We start from the raw sequence: 21,855 nt of genomic DNA, 5'->3' as shown, positions 1-21,855 counted from the left end.
CATTTCTCACTTAATGATCGTTACTTTTTTTTAGAACAATAAAAAAAAAGAGTTTCACAACTTTCCCTTTTCCTTTAAATTTATTGTTTGCCAATTGAGTCAAAATTGACCTAAGTCTTAAATCATTAACATTGACAGTAAATTAAAGCATCAGTTCCAGTAAGGCTCCTACCCAAGAGTGGAAAGAGCAAGACCAAGAAACTGTCCGTTAATGGTCAGAGAACATGCATCATACTCATGGTGACGCATTATCACAGAATGTCATCACGTCCTTTCAAAGTGTAACGTTCCCAGAAAATCAGTTGGATGTCTTGAGACGATTGTGGGAAGGGTTAAGACCAGATAGAAAGACTCAGTTCATACAAAAATATGGCCACATAGTGCAGCTTATGTACGTGCAAGTCAACTTCTCAATGGTTAGGGCATTAGTTCAACATTGAGATCCGACCTATAGATGCTTTACTTTTAGCTCAATGGATATAACCCCAACTATCGAGGAATACCACACCCTTTTACAAATACCACTGCAAGAGAAAATTGAGGTTTATTCTTATGATGGTGGGTTTACGTTGGAAAGGGCAGTATCGCTGCTTGTAGGGAAGATATCTGCTGGTGAGATTGAAAAACATGTGGAAAGGAAGGGAGAAAACACATGTTTGTCGATAGAATATATCCTGAGCCTTCAACAGAGATTCGTTAATGAAGAAAGGGAGCTATCACTATTAGCTCTATGCTTATTCAACTTGGTTTTATTCCCTAAAGTTAGTGGGTACGTTGAAGAGCAGGTGGTCAAGCTATTTGTCAAGGTAGAGATAGGGGTTAATCTCGTAATACCCATCCTTGCAGAAACCTTCTGAGCACTAAATTTTTGCAGATCGAGAGGAGTAAGGAAATTTATAGGTTGTGCTCAGCTGCTATACATTTAGATCCTCAGTCATATAAATTGTCCACCAGAGTTCAAGTGTCCTCAGGTTAAATTTTCAAGATCGTGGAGTAGATTACAAAATCTCATCCTTGAATTCAACCAAGGGGATTGAGGTCAAATCCACCCAGGGAAAGAAGAGTGCAGCATTTTCTTTGCAGGAGTAAGGCTAGAAGACGCGGAGTGGAGGGCCCGATGGATGTCAACCAAACCTATGATGTATAGGTGCGGTAAATTTCACAGTCTACCGTTATTGGGTCCTCGGGGATGTGTATCTTATGCCTCATTAATGGTACTGCGCCAGATATGGGTACGTCAGTTTATCCCAACCACACATGACTTAAGAAACTCTGAATTTGCCTATGATGTTGGGTTTTGCAAAAATAAAATTTAGGAGGTCGTAAAGGCGTGGAAGGCAATTGTCAGAATCCAAAGTGGCAATTACCACGATAATATATTTGAAGGATACGAACAGTGGCATTTGAGTAGAGGAAAAACTGTGGTTCTCCTACCAACCGACAAGGGCAAAGGGAAGCTAGAGGTTCCCACTAGGAGAATTCTTTCTGAAATGAGCCCAAATCAGTCCACTCAGCAGAAGGTTCGCAGGATAGAATACGAGCTGCAAAAAGAGAACCTCACATCAGCAAAAGAAAGACTACAACTATGGTTCAATCAAAATCTACCTTGAAGCGTTGAGCTAGAATTACAGCAGGCAAGAAGTGGGGTCGGTTATCAAGGGAAAGAAAACAGATCGCTAGAAGTAGAGGTTCGAGACTCTAACAGAAGAAAGTACGAAAAGAGCTCACAGGTAGCCTTGAGGGCGCGAGACAATCAAATATCACAACAAATGTCTTCTCTACAAACAGAAATCATGTCCCTTCGTGAAAAAGCCATTGTGTTGGAGGAGAAAGAAGTACAGTTAGCTCAGTATGTTTAAGAAAATAAAAAATTAAGGGAAACTGTTCAGGCGCTTTCAAGCCGTCTCGACAAAACCCAGAATGTTGCTGATGGGTTAATGCATGATTATGCCCATATCAAGGAACAATACAATCAAGTGGGGTATGAATTATACCATGTGAGGCGCGATAACACATTGTTGCGTCATAATTCAGAACATGTGCTCACCCAAGTCAGACAAGCAACCTGTAGGGCAGATGGTTTAGCTGAAGAGGCACAAGCTCTCACGTTTGCCATTGCCCCTACACAGGTGAATGGCAAAAGCACACTCAAGTTCCTGGGCAAACTTCGGAGTGATCTAGAGCATTGGGGACAGTTTTATTGACACTCTGCTTTAATGTACTTTCAATTTCATGATTTAAGCATTAAGGTTCAAATTTGGCATAATTGTTGCTTTCTTGTAATCTTCATTTCTTTACCCAATTATAATAAAACCACGAACTTATTTATTTATGGTTTTCTTTCTATTTCTTTCTGTCTTTTATTTTTCTAAAAACAAAAGGGATTGTTCAAGATAGCTCGCTCACCGGTACCACATCGCACTTACCGTACTAGACACAGGGCAAGATTAATGATGGAAGATCAAAAAGCTGAGCAGGAGAAAACAAGGAAAGTTATTGAGGAGTTGCGCGGAAAGCTAAATGTCATCCTCCTCGCATTGGAAAAAGGCAAGGTGACTGTAGATCTTGCTACATCTAGCAACGCCGTCCATGAGTCGCAAGAAACACCGCCTTATCCACCTGGGTACAGTCCACCTCTTAGGCCAGTAGCAGAGGGTTTCATGCCACAACATACAACGTACAACCCTCTGTATGACGTCCCGGTTGGTTAGTATCCACATCCCTTTATTAAAGGAGTTTAGCAAATCCCAGCCAACATCATTTTTCGAGAACCCGAGTAAATGATGTCACCCCCTACAGTCCTTAATCTAGGTGGTCTTCCAGTCAAGACAGACCCGGTCGGACAAAGTGCCTCCAGTAACAAGAAGTTTGAAGTTCTTAAGGAAAGATTAAGAGCAGTCGAGGGGACAGACGTTTTTGGCAACATGGATGCCTCACAATTGTGCTTGGTGTCTGATTAGTCATCCCTCCAAAATTCAAGGTGCCAGAGTTTGAGAAGTACGATGGTTCTTCTTGTCCTAAGAATCATCTTATAATGTACTGTAGGAAGATGGCAACATACGTCCAAAATGACAACTTGTTGATACACTGCTTTCAAGATAGTTTATTTGGCCCGACCTCTCGTTGGTACATGCAGTTAGATAGCTCTCATGTTGGCTCGTGGAAGAATCTGGCCGACTCCTTCCTAAAACAATATAATCATAACATAGACATGGCTCCAGATCGCTTAGATTTACAGAGGATGGAGAAGAAGAGTACAGAGAGCTTTAAGGAGTATGCTCAAAGGTGGAGGGACACAACAGCTCAAGTCCAACCTCCTTTAACGGATAAGGAGCTATCTGTCATGTTCATCAATACCCTAAAACATCCTTTCTATGATCGGATGATAGGAAGCGCTTCCATAAATTTCTCTAATATTATGACCATTGGAGAAAGGATCAAATACGGGTTTAAAAATTGGCGGATAACTAGTACTGTCGAGGAGTCATTTGCCGCAAAGAAGGCAAGTCAGTCCAAGAAGAAGGAAGGTGAGGTGCAAATGGTGGGAGCAGACCAACACTCTTGGAAACATCAAACGTATGGTAGGACACCACGATACTCTCCATATTATTACCCAATGTCATACGGGTATAATCAGTCATATGTGAATAATACAACTTCACATTACTCCCCTTATGCCTCTCAAAATTTTCGACCCCCGACCAGTTAAAATTTCCAGTCTAGGGGTCAGCAGCATAATACATTCTATACTCAAGGGTAGCAGAATAATAGAGGGGCACGCAAACAGACTCAGTTCGACCTAATCCCTATGACTTATACTGAGCTTCTACCTCAGCTATTTCAAAATAATAAACTGGCACTTGTACCTATGGATCTGATCCAGCCTCCATACCCAAGATGGTATGATGCAAATGTCCGTTGTGATTATCACGCAGGAGCCATATAGCATTCAACGAAAAACTGCACCAGACCTAAGTACAGGGTTCAAGCTTTAATCAAGGCAGGATGGCTGAATTTTAACAAGGAAAATGGACCTTCAATAACAATCCTTTCCCAAACCATCTGAACCAACAAGTTAATCCAGTTACAGCCGCAGTAGAGGAAAGAGAGCAAACTGGACCTTTTGTCTACCCGTGCCCAGACGGTTTCGAGCTGAGCAATTGGAGCGTGTTAGAGCTACCATCTTTGTAAATAATAAATCAAATAATACTGAGATTGAATGCGATAATGAATCGAAATACGAGCTCGATACACTTATATACAATATCGAGTCTGATGAGGAAATAGATGATGAGCCCTCTGCTGAGTTATTGAGAATGCTAGAAGAAGAATAAAAGATGTTGGGACTCCATGAAGAATTAACTGAGATAATTAACTTGGGATCACAAGCCGAAGCCAAAGAGGTTAAAATAGACACTAATATGTCTTCAGAGACTCGCAAAAAGTTGATAGAGTTACTTCATGAATATGCTGATGTTTTTGCTTGGTCCTATCAAGATATGTCTGGTTTAGATACATACATCAGTACACAAATTGTCGATCAACCCAGAGTTCAAGCCGGTGAGGCAGAAGTTACTGAAAATGGGGCTGGATATGTTGATCAAGATAAAAGATGAAGTAAGGAAGCAAATTGATGCAGGATTCCTTACAGTATCTAATTACCTTGAGTGGGTGGCGAACGTTGTCCCTGTAACAAAGAAAAATGGACAAGTAAGAATGTGTGTAGATTACAGAGACTTGAATCGTGCAAGCCCAAAAGACAACTTCCCGCTTCCTCATATCGATGTGTTGGTTGATAATATTGTTGGATACTCAACCTTCTCCTTTATGGATGAGTTCTCAGGCTACAATCACATCAAAATGGCACCTGAAGATCGCGAAAAAACCACATTCATTACACTATGGGGAACTTTTTGCTACAAAGTTATGCCATTTGGGCTAAAAACATTGGGACAACCTACCAGCATGCCATGGTTACTCTTTGTCATGACTTGATGCACAAAGAAATTGAAGTTTATGTGGATGATATGATTGCCAAGTTAAAACACGCGAGGAGCACACAACTATTTTAAGGAAGCTATTTGATCAATGGAAGAAGTTCAAATTGAAACTCAATCCCAACAAATGCATATTTGGGGCAACCACTGGAAACTCCTGGGTTTTGTAGTAAGCCAAGAAGGCATTAAAGTTGACTTGGATAAAGTCAAAGCAATCTTAAAGATGCCAGCTCCACAAACGCAGAAAGAAGTGAGAGGATTTCTAGGACGACTCAACTACATCGCAAGGTTCATATCTCACTTAACAGCAAGTTGCGAACCCATCTTCAAATTGCTCCACAAGAACAACGATGGGGTATGGAGTGAAAATTGTCAAGCAGCATTTGATAAGATTAAGTAGTATTTTCAAGACCTTCTAGTTCTTGTGCCACCAACTCCAGGACGGTCCCTTATTGTATATCTCACATTGACTGAAACTCAATGGGATGTGTACTGGGGCAGCATGACGATTCAGGCAGAAAAGAACAGGCTATATATTATTTAAGTAAGAAGTTCACCGATTGTGAGACTAGATACTCTCAAGTAGAAAAAACTTGTTGTGCTCTAGCCTGGGCTACCCAACATCTAAGATAATACATGTTGTATTATACCACATGTCTCATTTCAAAGATGGACCTCATAAAGTACATTTTTGAAAAGCTGTCTCTCTCGGTTCGAATTGCAATGGTGGTAGGTTCTCTTGTTTGAATCTGATATTATCTATGTGACTCAAAAGGCCATTAAGGGGAGTGCTTTGGCTGACTACCTAGCTCAACAACCTATACGTACCGATGAAGTTCGATTTTCCAGATGAGTATATCTCCACCATAACCGCAAGTAAGGTTTAGACCCACAAACTTGGACCATGATGTTTGATGGTGCCGCTAACGAGTTAGGTCATAGGATAGGGGCTATTTTTATATCACCCAAAGGGGAACTATACCCTTTTACCGCCAAATTATGCTTTTACTGCACACATAATATGGCCGAGTATGAATCATGCTCGATGGGCTTCCAAGCTACTATTGATATGAAGGTTAAGAAACTTAAAGTTTTTGGGGATTCTATGCTAGTAATTCATCAGCTAAGAGGAGAATGGGAAACAAGAGACGCTAAGTTGTTGTCTTACAAACAACTCATAACAGAATTGTCACAAGAATTTGATGAAATCTCATTTGATTATTTGCCAAGAGAAAATAATCAAGTAGCAGATGCATTGGCCACATTAGCAGTGATGTTCAATTTAGAACTTAATGAGGATATCTGTCCGATTAAAGTTGGGAGGAGAGATGTCCCAGCTTCTTGTATGAGCATTGAGGAAGAACCCGACGGTAACCCCTGGTTTTATGACATCAAGCAATATATCAAGAGTAAAGAATATCCACCAAATGCTTCAAAAAATGATAAGTGCACCCTCCGCAAGTTCGCAATGAAGTTTTTCTTAAACGGAGAGATACTGTACAAGAGGAACCATGACATGGTTCTCCTAAGGTGTGTCGAAGGAAGAGAGGCCAATAGGATTATGGAGGAAATTCATGAAGAAGTTTGTGGCACTCATGCAAATGGGCACATGATGGCTAGACAAATTTTAAGAGCTGGCTATTACTGGCTGACTATAGAGACAAATTGTATTAAATATGCAAGAAAATGTCACAAATGTCAAATTTACTAGAACAAGACTCATGTTCCTGCTTCTCATTTGCATACTTTGACAGCTCCTTAGCCTTTCTCTATGTGGGGTATGGATGTGATAGGACCTATCGAACCTAAAGCATCAAATGGGCACCAATTCATTTTGGTAGCCATAGATTATTTTACTAAGTGGGTAGAAGCAGCTTCTTACCAAGATGTGACAAAAGGAGTTGTAGTCAAATTCATCAAGAAAGAAATTACTTATCGTTACGGTTTTCCTGAAAGCATAATTTACGATAATGCAAGGAATTTGAACAACAAATTGATGAGTGAGCTCTGTGAGCAGTTTGAGATCAAGCATCTCAACTCAACCCCTTATCAACCTAAGATGAATGGTGTAGTGGAATCCGCCAACAAAAACATAAAAAGAATAATTGAAAAGATGACTGTAACTTACAGAGACTGGCATGAAATGCTTCCGTTTACCTTACATGGTTACCGCACCTCAATCTGTACTTCAACTAGGGCAACGCCATTTTCATTAGTTTATGGTATGGAAGCTATTCTCCCTATTGAAGTACAAATTTCATCATTGAGAGTTATCATGGAAGCTAAGTTACAAGAGGCTGAGTGGGTCCAAAGGTGTTATGAGCAACTAAATTTTATAGAATAAAAGAGGTTGACGACATTATGCAAAGGACAACTTTATCAAAGAAGAATGATGAAAGCCTATGACAAGAAGGTGGTTCTAAAAAGAATTCTCCCACACACACACACACTCTCTATTTGAGAGTTTGTAAGTGTGTGTTTCAAAATCTTCAACTCTCTCTTTCACACACACACACACAGACAATCTATTTGAGAGTTTGTAAGTGTGTGTTTCAAAATCTTCAACTCATATACACACACACACACACACATAATCTATCTTCAACTCATACACACACACACACACACAATCTATTTGAGAGTTTGTAAGTGTGTGTTTCAAAATCTTCAACTCATACTTTCTTTCCTCTATTTAAACTAAACTTCTCATTCAAAATTATACAACAATTCTCTTATTCTCAATCCTCCATAACTTCAAAATTCTCATTGCTAATCTCTCCAAGTTCTCAATTTTTCTTTCCATTTTATTTGTGAGAGAAATTTATTGTTGTGAGGATTGAAATTTTTGTGAGCTCAAATTTGTATATTTACTCTATTTGAGAGTTTGTAAGTGTGTGTTTCAAAATCTTCAACTCATTGTAACGGTGTGATTCTCACCGTGGAGAGGATCGTCTTTGCTCTTGTGAAGAGCAGTGTACCGATTTGACTCCTACCGTGGAAAGAGTCAGAATTTCAATTTACAACCCAAGAGGTGCTTGGGAAGTGGAGTAGGACAGTTGTGCCGAACCACTATAAAAATTTCCAGTGTCAAATTTCTCTAACCCTCTCTCTTATTTATTTTTGCAATTAATCTTAGAATTTTATTGTTTGCTTTAAATTTCTCTTGTTTGCCTTAGAATTTATTTTATCTTACTTTGTTAAAATTGCATATCTCAAAAAGTGTATTATTTTTGTTTAAATTGAACTCATTTATTAAAAAGTTTATATTTTGTTAATTAAACCCTATTCACCCCCCCCCCTCCTCTAGGGTTGCCATACCGATCCAACACTGGGTACTCTCGATCCAGTTAAAAATATTTTTGAAGGAAAGCCGGTGATCGAGCTATCTGAACAATCCCAAGTTTTTATAAAAGCAAGTGATTTCACTCTATTTTGATATCCAAGAAAAATTTTCCTGTTATCATCATGCGTCAAACTCACATTTCATGCATCGTTTCATGCATTTTCATTGAAGAAGTCTCAAAGCCCTATGGTAGAGAATTTCATGACGGTTCATTCTTGCTCAAGCAAGCTTGTTTATTTTTCTATTGGTTAAATCGAACCCGATCAAAGATCGTGGTCGAAGCCTGTGTCAAGCCAGGTCTGTTGCCTTTTAGTTTTCTGTTGGTTAAATCGAACCCGATAGATCGTGGTCGAAGCCTGTGTCAAGCCGGTCTGTTGCCTTTTAGTTTTCTGTTGGTTAAATCGAACTCAATAGATCCTGGTCAAAGCCTGTGTCAAGTCAGGTCCGTTGCCTTTTAGTTTTCTGTTGGTTAAATCGAACCCGATCAAAGATCGTGGTCGAAGCCTGTGTCAAGCCAGGTCTACTACCTTTTTTTGTTTGGTTAAATCAAACCTGATCAAAGATCGTGGTCGAAGCATGTCAAGCAAGGTTTGTCATTCTAGCCTCCTTAAAATCTCGCCTTCCCAATACTTTGTCTTTTGCCTTTGTTTACCCTTTTAGTTCTGCAAGGATACACAAAGGGGGGCAAGTTGTAGACACCACCGTATTTGGTCCAGCTCTCTTTTATTGTTATTTATTTTTATTATTAAGTGTTATTTAATTGTTTGGTTAAAATTAACATACGATTTTAATGTAATTGTTTTGCTTAAAAAAGTAACATTAGTTTTAAGGTAAAGTTTGAATCAAATTAAATCATAAATTTTGTTTTAAGAGAATTTGGTTTATTAAAAAGAAAAAGGATTTGATTTCAAACGATTTTGTTTTAAATATTTGATTTTATTATTAAAAAGATAAAAGATAAAAATTGATTTGATTTTTAATTAAAATGATTGATTCTGTTCTTTTTCGTCAAAGCCATGACAGCCACATATAACGTGGTATCAGTGGGTTTCTCTCCTTCCCCTCTTTTCTCAACCCCTTCGTGACATAAGTGGCATCCTCTCATTCCCCTATTTCTCAATCCTCCTTTGTGTTACCGTTGGAGCTCTATGTATTTAAGAGAAGGGGCAAGCAAGCAAAGGGAGGGAGATTTTTTTTTTTCATGTTTCATTCTCAAACTCCTATACCCCTTTTTCTTTTACTTTTTTTCTCTTTCCTTTTTCTCTCTACCATTCATCTTCTTCCTCCTTCTGCTTCTTCTCACAACCTCACATTCCCAGCGACACACTCGGGTCTCCCGGTGTTAGCAGAAGGGAGAAAGTGAACGAGGTAAAATTTTTTTTTTTTGAAGAAAGTTTTTTTTTTAAATAAAAAAGAACGTTTTTATTGGAAAAAAAAACCAATCTATTCCTTTACTTTTTAAAAATGGAAAATCTTAAATGTGGTTATTTAAGTTTTGGTAAATTAGATGAAGTTTAAATGCATCTTAAATGCTTGTTTAAAAAAGGGAAATCATTTAACGAGAGTTTTTATTTATACTTGGAAAATTTGTTTGAGTTTTAAAAGTTTTTTTTTAGATAAAAAGAAACCTAGGTTTTTAGAGAAAGGGGAATCAATATTAAAGTTTATTTATTTTAGAGATAAATAAAAAAATGTCTTAAAAGGAAAATTTTGCTTTTACGTTTTTTTAAAATAAGTAAAATAAACTAAGTTTTTTTCAAAAACAAAAGAAAGAAAATCTTGTAATTCAAGTGTTAAGTAAGTTTGAAAGCAATTAAACGATTTAAAACAAAACCATTTTTATTTTTTGAATCTATAAAAATAGATGTCTTTTTTAAATAAATTTGATTTTAAATAGGAGATTTTTTTTAAACGAATTTCAAATTCCTAAAATAAAAAGTTTTTTTTTTAATTTTCGTTAATATATATATATATATATTATTTTTTTTTTACAAAACAAATTTTAAAGATAAAGTTTTGTTGTTTAAAAAGACACTTAAGTACATATATTAGGTTATAGCATAGTGGCAAAAGCTTTGGGTATTGACACACATATTACAAGTTTAAGTCTTCATGTGTACCTTGAAATGATTTTTTTTTTTACTTTATAGGTTTTGTTGAATAAGTTTTTAGGACTCGTTAGGTAACGTTCCCATTTCATGTTTCTCATTTTCTACGAAACAGACATGTTTGATAACAAATCAGGTTTTTCGTATCTAAAATTTGATAAACGTTTCTAAAAAATGACCAATTTTTTAAAACTACAAAAAATAGTTTCGTTTTTTCATTTAGGTTTCTAAATTTGTGTGACCAACCATCGTTTACTAGAATAATTTATCTTGTGATAAATTATATGCAGTTAAACTATGGTATGATGGCACTAGCGTATACTAGATAACTATTCTTCACTCCGATATCGAGTATTTGACCCCAATTTTGCCAAAAATACTAATTTGTTTTTTTTTTTTTAGTATTTTAGTATTTTATTAATTTAAAAATATTTTGAAATTCAAAAAGTTATTATATTTTATTTAAAAAAATTTCTATTTTTTAAATTAAAAGTATTTTATTCTTTATTTAAAACTAATAATTTATACTTTTATATAAGAAATTTATATTGTAAATTATATGTTTTTTAATAAATTCATGTATATGTTATATCTTTTTATATTATATTTACTAAAATTATTTTAACTAAAAATAAAAATAAGCCAAACTAAGTTTATACTCTCGATCAAGAGGTCGTGGATTCGAATCGTGACCCCCACAAGTTGTTGTACTAAAAAAAACTAAAATTAAAAACAAGATATAGGAAATGGTTAACATATTTTTGTTTCTATTTCTTTTTTTCAAGAAATAAAAAACATAAATGGTTATCAAATATAATTTCCCTTTTTAGTTCTAAAAAAATTAGAAACAAAAAACAAAAAATAGAAAATGGAAAACGACAAAACAGAGAACGTTCCCAAAAGGACCTTTAATGACCTCTAAGGGATCATTTGGTTGAAGGTTTCAAAAAGTAGTCAGGTATATGTCAATCACCGCTGAGCTATGCTCGCTTTGACTACATCTCTAGGATTAAGATACAAATATCTGATAATAAATTATATATATGTTTATTTTGTGTGATTACTCTAGAAAACCCTCCAACCCAAAACGGCCCCTAAAGGACTCCTAAATCTCTCGATCTTTAAAATCTCTTTAATTATGCATATCAATTGTAACTCTCAACTACCTCTCCTTAGTGTAAGGTTTCGAGTCTAAAATCAATCAATCTATGGCCAGTAGATTAAAGGCATTAAGCATAGAGAAACATAAATAAAACAATTCTAAACATACAATCAAGATATTTAAATAATTAATTCATAAAATTCAATGGCTACCTCAATCCCTAATATAAGAGGTTTAGCTACTCATACTCAATATAAAACAATGAAATCTCAATGAGAGTTCCATAAAAGGAAAAAAAAATTATAAAATATAAAAAGAACCTAGAAAAATCCAGGGAAAGGAGAAGAAACTAAGTTCAAAGTGTTAATCGTCCATCTCCAAAGCGACATCCACGATCTCGAGCTTTGATAATCTCTTTTCTCAGCCCTCGAGTGGTCTCCTTACCCTCCAAATTGGCCAAAAAGGCAAACTGCCAAATACCTCCCCGAAATGTCTCCTCCCCAACGACTTGAAAACCCTAATTCTTATAAATAAATAAATAAGTATATATGTACCATGATAGTGTTGAGACCCTATTTGTGACAATATAGACTATAGCATTGTGACACCACACAAAGTTGAGACGCTATGACAGATTTTTCAAGGATGCTTTCAGTTCGTAGCGATGAGACGCTAAAAACAACAACATCTCAATGCTATCTCTTCGAGTCTTAGGCTCCAATCTTTGTTGTTATTCTTCATTACTCATTTGTCACTCTCAATTTTCTCTCAATTTGATCCAATTATGTCTCATTTCATCCTAATACTTTATTCCTATAAAATATGTCTTATTTATGTAAATTTGTCATGGATAAACGAAACTTAATCATTCCATATGCACAAAATATATATATCAGAAAACGATGTTAAAAAATATGAATGATCAGAAGAAACATACATCATAATATTGTTATGTTATTTTTTTTTTCTTATGGGGTGGCAGGATTCGAACTCACACTCACAAACTCTTGATTGGGAGGTAGGTGTCAATTACCGTTGAGCTATATATGCTCGTTTTGACTTATGTTATCCTTTTGTTCATTGGAGCCATTATTTATCATATAATTACATTTAAAAGCATATGCTAATTTATCTACTTTTTTTTAAGTTATAACTAGGTATAAGATGAAAATAAAATGGGATTTTAGTGTTTTTTTTAGCTTCTATTTTTTTTCTCTTGTTAAACTTTCCTTTCATTCAAACTTAAAAGTTATGAAGAACAATGGGTTCAAAAACCCATAGTTCCTTTTAGCGACAGAGAGAGATTGGCAAATTGGCATATATTATTAATTAAGACATCAAACTTTTCAATGTACATATGTGTTAGAGTAATATTTACTATATCGTTGTTTAAATTTAACCTAATAATTTTTTTAGTACAGAGATATGGATTGGTTTAATTAAAATTAAAGGGTTGTTTTGATGTCATGTGGCTTATGCTAGTAAATTCATATAACTGTGTCTCATTGCCTAGGCTGAGCAACATCGTAATCAACGTAGGGTTCGAAATTGAGATCACCTTAAAATAAGTTGTACGTTCAAGCCTCAAGCGCTGACAAAACCCTATTTTTATTTTGAAATTTTAAAATTGTTTCTAGAACCTAGAAAATACAACAAAAAATGGTTAATAGATGAGCATACCTCTACAAATAGAAATATTAAAACAAAATTGTTATCAATGAAAGAGAGTTTCAACTACCTTTTAGGGCTTGATGGGAAAATCTTGTAAACAACTTTTTGCTTTTGTTTTCAAGATGTAGGGGTTATTTGAAGGCAGTCAAATCACTTCTCATAATAACATGATTTCAAAAGAAAGAACAACTCTATATTAAAAAAAAAATAACTTATAATTATAATAAATAAATAAATTAGATCATTCATGGAAGAACATATTTCTTGAGTATAAATGAGTGGAGATTCAAACTCGTGACCTCTTGGTCAAAGATAGGTGCCAATTATCGTTGAGCTAAACTCATCATGTTTTGACCGTGGAAGAATATGTTTTGGTTCAACATCTATTTTAAAAAACATAAAGGAAGAACATGAAAAATAGAGGAAGATTTCATATCTCTTGATCAAAAAGTAGATGGTCGAACTCTCACTACGAAAATTTCGAGAAAAAAGTTTTATTCAAACATATTATATCTAATTACTCAAACATATATCTAATCTATTGTGTATATCAAGAGACAGAAAAGTAGTTATCCAAACATGTGTTCACGAGAAAAACATAAATCATCCGACCCCGAAATATGTAAAGAGACATGTTTTTTATAAGAGAGGGGAAGATCATCCAACCCACACAATGAAACATGTTTTTTGAGAAAGATAGAGAGAGAGCACATGTTTTAACAAGAGAGAGAAAGATCATTCAACCCAAAAACAAATGGAACAAAGATGTGTTTTAGAGGGAGAGAAACTTCTTAAATATTCAAAACTTTGTATTAATTCTTCAAAAGCGAATGAATTTATATATAGAGAGAGAGAAATTTGCAAACTTCAAAATCTCTAAAAAAAACAACATCAACAACAACGAATCTTATGATCTCCGAATCAAATTACTAATTACATATGATCAGCTCAGAGACCAATCTCCTCTCTCCAAAAAAAAAAACCATAAAACCAAAATTTAAAAAGGAAAAAAATGCAATAAAAAAAAACAGAAACTACAAAAACTCTCACAATTTTCTTTAAATCCATACAAAATTAAGCATATTAAGGGAGAGAAAGAGAGAGATAAGAAGAAAAAAGATGTTCTTTTATATATATACAGAAGGGAAAAAAAAAAAAAGCATGTCACAGAGATTATAAAATCTCTATTTTTTTTATTTTTTTTTTGGAAGAATCACCACCCCAATGCATGCACAAATATAATATATATTTATATTGTTCTAAATTCTCTGTATAAGTTTATAACTTGCTTTTTATATGCATGAAAAAAAAAAAGAAAAAAGTAAATTACGCCTGTGATATTATGATATGAAATCTCTCTTTTCTCTCTCTACTTTCTCTCTCTTCTTGTGTTGTAATTTTATGCTCCTCCTTTGGATATGATCTGTTAATGGGGTTTGGATATGGAGTGATCAATTGGAGGACAAGTGATGAGATATGGCTTTCATGACCTTAACCTGCGTTGAGAGGCAATGGATGTAGTGGGCAGTTTCCTCCAGCAAGGTGCACACGTCCATCGCCCCGCCGCCCGGCAGCACGCGGCGGAGCCTCCCAACCTGGTCGTCCGAGGAGCGGCGGTGGTAACGGTGGCGTCTCATCAGAGTTCTATGTCTGGCTCGAGTCTGGAGCTTGAAGAGGAGCGCTCTAGCCCAAGCCCGCCGCGGCCCAGCCGCACGAGCCATGGAGGAGTAGGCCGCTATTCTTATCCGCCGTCTGAGAGAAGACGACCGAGACACCGCCGTCGTCGCGGCCGGTCTCTGGGATTTGATCTTGGAGAGCGATCGGAGGAAGGTTCGGGCTAATCGGAGCCGACCGGGGGACGAATTCATCCGGTTTAGACCCGATTTAGAAGCCATGGAGAGAAAAAGAAAATCAGAGAGAACAAACAGAGAAGAAGATATATAATGTTGGTAGAGGGAGAGAGAAGGGATCTTGAATTCCTAGTACACAACTAACTCTGACACAACAAATCTTTTTGAAGAGAGAGAGAGGCAGACAAATGGGAGAATTTGGAGATTGGAAGTTGAGATTTTTTTTTTTCTTTTTTTTTTTTGTGGGTTTTCTGACAGAGAGGGGCCTCTTGCTTGGAAGGACAAAAGGCAAAAACTTGAGTTGAGGCACAAGGTATAATAAGTTGATTGATGATCTTAAAAACCCAGAGTTTCTCTCTCTAAAACTGCAAATAATTTAGGAGAGAGGGGGGAATGGGGGAAGGAATCAAGCAATAGGGGGAGGAATAAGGGGATTGAAATTGGATGGCTATAAGGAATTTTGGGCTTTTGGAATCAAATGGGTTTTTTTTCTTTTTAATTTCTAATAATGAATTATTAATCACTTTTGTTATGTTGATTACGGAGAGAGAACGTGACGATCACGTAATAGCTACAAATGAATAACAGCATAATCAATAATGACCCATTAAACCGTACACAAATTAATAAAAATAACATAAAAATACTTTCTTATTGAGTCACTGGGGTGACCACCATTAACTCTTTCTACCAGTAGAAGAGAGAAAATAAAGTTTAAACCAATCGAGTTAACGATAGGGATCCATTTGAAACTTTTTACAGGTAGAGGAGAGAAAATAAACAATGTATTAAAAACTTTCTAAAATATAAAAAGGAACCAAATTTGTAATTCCTAATAAAATAACAAAAATACTTTATTATTCAATTGTTTTTTTTTTTCCAATGTGGGAGGTAGAATGCTATATAATATAATCTAAATGTAATATATGGGATAATGAGATGGAGCGTGGAGGACACGCGCTAGATGAGAGAGAAATTGGTTTTTTTCTTCTTTTTTTTGGGTGGGTTTAGTTTTATTAATTAAAAGTGGAAAAAAAAAAGGTAATAAATTTAGGTGAGAGAAAGAGGAGGGGAGAGAGGGGGGGAGATTAAGGGGTAGGAGAAGTGGAATGTGGGGCCCACATAGGGCCAACCACCACATGAGAGCACATGGGATGAGTTACCCACTTGTCTCATAGAGGGAACCTTTTTTTGCCTTTTCTTCCTTTTTTTTTTATTTATTTATTTTTCTAATTTTTGATTACTTTGCTTATCAAATAATAATGCTTTTGTTGTGGCTGTGTGTGTTAGGTTTAATCCCTAATTAGTCTTTCTTTTCACAAATCTCTCTCTCTCACAAGCATATATTTTAGACAAGAAAAGAGATAATTTGATGTTAATTGTTTTATGAAAAGTTAGAAATATTTCAACTGATTAAGGTATATATCATCGACTAAAAGATAAATGATAATAATTATTTGATGTTGATAATTTGACCACACCCAACTAGCTAAAGCATAAATTTCCGACTAATAAATAAAAAAAATAACAATAATAATTTTATGTTAATAGTTTGCTAACTCAATTTGTTAAGACGTATATATCTTTGACTAAAAGGTAAAAATAATAATAAATAAATAATTTGATGTTAATAATTTGATGATTACTCAACTAGCTAAGGCACATATTCTCAATTAAAAGGTAAAAATAGTAATAACGAAATAAAGAAATATTTTTATGTTAATAATTTGATGACTAAACTGGTTAAAACATATATGATCAACTAAAAGGTGAAAATAATAATAAAGAAATAAAGAAATAATTTGATGTTTGTTGATGTTGTTTTCCGTCGAGCTCACAGGTCTCAGACAGGTGCCAACAAGGACGAGCTACCGTGGTGCTCACAAGTGAACCTACACAGGGAACAAGCACTCCAACGCCCAAATTAGTTGCGAGCTCGAGCTGTTTAGGTCGTTCTCATAGGAAATAGCGTACTTGATCAATGGGGTGGAGTGTCCCTTTTATAGGTAGGTGGGGGAGACAAGGTCGTTGGTACTGTTATGATCGGCGGTTACGACTGTCGGTCTCCTAGGTCAATGGTCGGACCTAAGGTCGGATTCCTTTGGTCGGCGTATACAACTATTCATGATCTCAGTTCGGCATGGTTTAGGTCGGCGGGTACAGTTGACATGTTCTCTATCTCCTAGCAGCTCCCAACTGAGCAGGGGATGACATGTGTCGATTCTGATTTTGCCCACCAACAATGTTAATAATTTGATAACTCAACTTTTATTTTAATACAACAAATATCAAGATGGGAGTTGAACCTCCGACCTTGTGGTCACGAACCTATCTCAAAGTAGATAAAGTACCTTTCACAATTGTAAAAAATACTCTAAGGCTAATTAGATAGATTTTTCAATGCAATTTCTTGGATTTTGTGTTATCAAAAGTGAACAAAATTACATGGCTCTCTCACAAGTCACAACTGTAAAAGCATGGAGTATTTGAGAATACTCTTTACCCACATGAAGTTTTTGTCAAAGATTTGATAGATAGATGTTTTAACTTTTGAGAGAATTAAAAAAATGGAAAAGATAAATTTTTAACCGTGAACTTGTCGAGGTATATCAATTTTTAACTCTAAGCTTACCTTAAACTTTCATAAGTGTTGCAATCTTCACCTTAAATTTTAGTGTTGTAATCTTTTACCTAGATTTTCATTTGAAAACTTGTTGAAAAAACTATGTCCGGATGTATCAAATGAATTATAAAATATATATTGGGTATAGCATTGATAAAATTCAAACAAAAACGACATTAAAACAGTTTTGTTTCATACCTTTTAACATTTATGTCAAATGTTTTGATTTCATTGTTGTGTTTTAATTTATTGTTCCAAATCTTGGCTTTGATACAAAATGTCGAGATTTGTAGCACCAAATATGAATCAACGGAGACATATGTCAATTACCACTTAACTAAACTCATATTTGTTTGATTTTCTTAGTTTTGAAATGAAATGATAAAAGAAAATTTAGTCCTCAATTGAACAGAGAGTGTGACAAAACAGTAAAAGCTAAAGGGACATGAGCAAATAAAATCTAGTCATCAAATCATAAGCAATCATTTCTTGTGTACAATCAATTTAATAAGAACATGTCACACTTTATTAAATTTTAGAACAAAGTCTTTCATGAAATTATGTCATTCATTATGAGCAAACACATCACATTGTTTCATTCATAGTACAAATCGTATCTTGTACCACAATGTTCTTCAAACCTGGAAAATAAATAATGAAGGATCACGATAGCGATAATAAATTTTCATTGTGAATCAAAATTCAAACTATAATTTGCCACCCTTTTTTATTTTGTTTCATAATATAATTTGTTGTGAATTTGTAAAATATATATTTCTTAGGTTACTTTTTTTAGGATTTTTATGAATGTTTTTGAAACCTCAATTAACAAATTTTTTAAGGAAAATCAAGACTAGTCAGTTAAATCTAATTAACCATATTTTAGTCACTAATTTAACAAGTATATCCAATATAAATCATTGATTTGCTATTTTATCCATTTTCAATCGGATTTCATAGTTTAGCATGTTATTTCTTTAATTTTACGATTTAATTAATAAATTTATTTATGCAACTAAAAAGAATATAAAGGTCATAAATAGTCGAAGTCACATGATTTTGTAGGAATATGTTTTTGATTTTAAAATAAATAGGAATAAAAAATTTTCAAACTCTTAAAATAAGCTAAATGTTTTGATTTTAATATCCAATGAATATCATATTTAATCGGTATCATGTGTCACATCAACATTATAAAATTTTCAAGAGAAAAGATTAAATAGAACCATATTTTAGAATTCATTAGCATAATGAAAACATTTTAAAATTTAAAAATAAAAAAAAATTCATGCTAAATATGCTTCGAAATAAAACCATAAATAATTAAAACCAAGATGATTTTGTAGAGGGTATTTAAGCCAAATAGAACATTTGATCTTAAAATAAATAAAAATATAAAGATATTCCCAGATAAACAGAACCTCCAACATTTTAATTGAGTATATATATACTATGTGATGAGCCAATAAGAAAATTTTGATTTTAATACCAAATGAGTACGTCAAATTAATGTCAGCATGTCCACGAAATAAATTAATGTCAAATTTATATCAACATTCTGATAAATATTTTAAGAACAAAAACTAAAATAGGAAACATAATCTAAAGTTTACAAATCTAATTAAAAACTAGTTAAATTTTCACAAGTAAATAGACAATATTTAGAATACCTCAACTAAACTTATAATTTAATTTTTTTAGTTTTTAGGTTAAATTATCAATTGGTCCCTAGTTTGGATTTAGTTCAACTTATACCACATATATATATATATATATTCTTTTTAAGTTTTAATATAGTTTCTATAGTTTAGTTAAACCAAATAAATTATCTTTAAACTATTTTTACCCACTCATAAATCAGTTATTTTTACTCGATCCTAAACTCTAACCAATACAATATGCTAAATAAAAAAAAATCGGTGCTCGTAATAACTATTGCATCAATAAAAACATGTTATATATTTAATGTGATACAGATGATTTGCAACGTTGGACCCATCCTCAAGGAGTTAAACTAAAATTTTTAAAACTACATATGCCAAATTAAAATTAAACTCAATTCATATATAGGCTAAATTGATCATTTAGGTATGGTTACATGTTTTATTTTTTATTTTTAGTTTATCATATTTGAAAAAGACAATTGTTTGATACCATTTTTTAGTAAATTTATTTTTTCAAAATATATTTTTGTTTTTCAAATTTTCACCTTTTCTTCTGACACCTTCTTTTCTCGTACATCTCTCTCTAAATGAATCCCTTCTATTTTCTAACCTTTCTGTCAAAATTATTTTCCTCTCTTAAAAAGTTTTCTTTATATCTCTAAAATTTTTATAACTAACTTTTATTATTTTTCTAATTTTTAATCTCTCTAATTTTAATATTTTCCAAATTTTTATATCTCAATTTTCTCTCCAATTTATCTTTTTTGGTCTAGCATATCTCACTCTTAAATTTTTTTTCCTCCTTAGTTTATTTTTCTTTAACTTATATCTGATTTTTCTATCTCTAAAATTTTTAATCTCTAATGTTAATATTTTTCCTAACTTTTATCTCTCTAAATCTCTTCCCCAATTTATCTTTCTTTCTCTAGCATACGTCCCTCTTAAATTTCTCCCTCTTTAATTTTCTCTTTAACATGTACATTTAACTTTTCTCTCCAAAACTTCTCTCTTTTTTCTTTCTTTAACTAAAATTTTCTCTAACATATTTTTACTATCTAACTCTTCCATGTGGTCTCAATCTTTTTTTATATCATTCATCTCTATCTCGTTAAGCTTTGATGTTATCACCAAACACATATTTTGATACGTATCGGAGTTAGAGAATGCATCATCGTCCTCGCCCCGTCCCATTATCCCACTAAATATTGTATTATTTAAGAATTAATTACATGGGAGCTGGTTTTGAGTAGATTCAATTATTTGGTGGCACAAGCATTAAACTTCCAAAAGTTCTAAATACCAACTTTATAGTTTAACCAATTATGGAAGTAGTTTTGTGAGAGGGTATTTTGGTAAAAGTGGGTTTATGTCATAAATGAAAATGGAAATATTTGGAAAGAGGAAAGCAAAAGGAAAGGCGGCAAAGGCAGGTTCCTGAATTGGACATTTCAACGTCCATCACATTCCAAATTCCACATTCCTATAATATTTCAACCATTCAAATTTCTTTTCTTCTCTAAATTCTTATTCCCACACCATAACCCTTTCTAATTCCTTTTGTTCTCTCTCCATTCTTGTAATGGAATTTTTTGTCACTTGCAAATATTTTATATTATCTCTTTGTCCGTCTCTATATATCTATTGATGCAAGATTCTGGATGGAGTGACGGGTGAGCTACTTGAGGCAAGGTGGACGTCTAGTTGAAGTGATGACCTGCAAACGAAACATTGCACCGATATGGTGCTGGACCATCGAATTGGTGTCGAGCGACTCTTTGAAAGGTTGCACAGAATTGCATACCTTTGTGAGGATGGGACCACTCGTAAAGACTTTATAATATCTCTCTATCCCTCTCTCTATATATTTATTGATGCAAGATTCTAGATGAAGTGACATGTCAGCTCCTGACCTCCAAATGAAACCTTGTAGACCACCGAACCTGTATTCATGCCATTTTGACGCTTCATAACTGATAATCAAAGAATTGACTTTGTTTGTCCCTTCTCGTTCTCAATTTACCTGTGATGATTTCACCCATGACAATCACTTCCTCACTCCATTTTTATAATGGAATTATTGTGATTTAGAAATCGTTTATATTATAAAATCTCACTTCCTTTAAACATGAACTTTCTTTTGTTTACAATTAACTCACTTTTGTTTTCAAAACCACTGATTAAAATATTGAAAGAACGCTTGAAAAGAAGTTAATGTTGCTATGCAAAAAAAAATTATGATTTTAGCAGGAATAAACACTTCATTTAGCACACACTAAAAGAGAGAAACTATTATTAAAAATATATATATATAATTATTTAAAAATACCTCTATAGTTATTTTAGTCCTTCAAGCTATTAAATTTTCAATTTTGATTTTTCACTTTCTACTAAATCTTATCCAAATGCTACTTTTCAGTCCATTGAGAATATAATACAACTTCACCTATTAACTATATGTCGTATCAATATTATAGTGAAATATTGAACCGTAAACAAA

At 33.9% G+C, this 21,855-nt stretch overlaps 1 protein-coding gene across 1 annotated transcript; it reads right to left on the bottom strand.

Moving 5' to 3' along the window:
• Nucleotides 1-14,096: 14,096 nt before the first annotated feature.
• IBH1 (ILI1 binding bHLH 1) lies at nt 14,097-15,499 on the bottom strand. Its single transcript, XM_088126357.1, has one exon. The coding sequence runs from the start codon at nt 15,114-15,116 to the stop codon at nt 14,673-14,675; it is 444 nt and encodes a 147-aa protein (XP_087982483.1). The 5' UTR covers nt 15,117-15,499; the 3' UTR covers nt 14,097-14,672.
• Between the last annotated feature and the right edge of the window lie 6,356 nt (nt 15,500-21,855).

This window comes from Momordica charantia (assembly GCF_013281855.1).
Source record: "Momordica charantia cultivar OHB3-1 chromosome 7 unlocalized genomic scaffold, Mcharantia_2.0 BLBB01000007.1, whole genome shotgun sequence".
In the NCBI taxonomy this organism is placed as follows: Eukaryota; Viridiplantae; Streptophyta; class Magnoliopsida; order Cucurbitales; family Cucurbitaceae; genus Momordica; species Momordica charantia.
The sequence above is the reverse complement of the archived record's forward strand: the minus strand, read 5'-3'. Positions and strand labels throughout refer to the sequence as shown.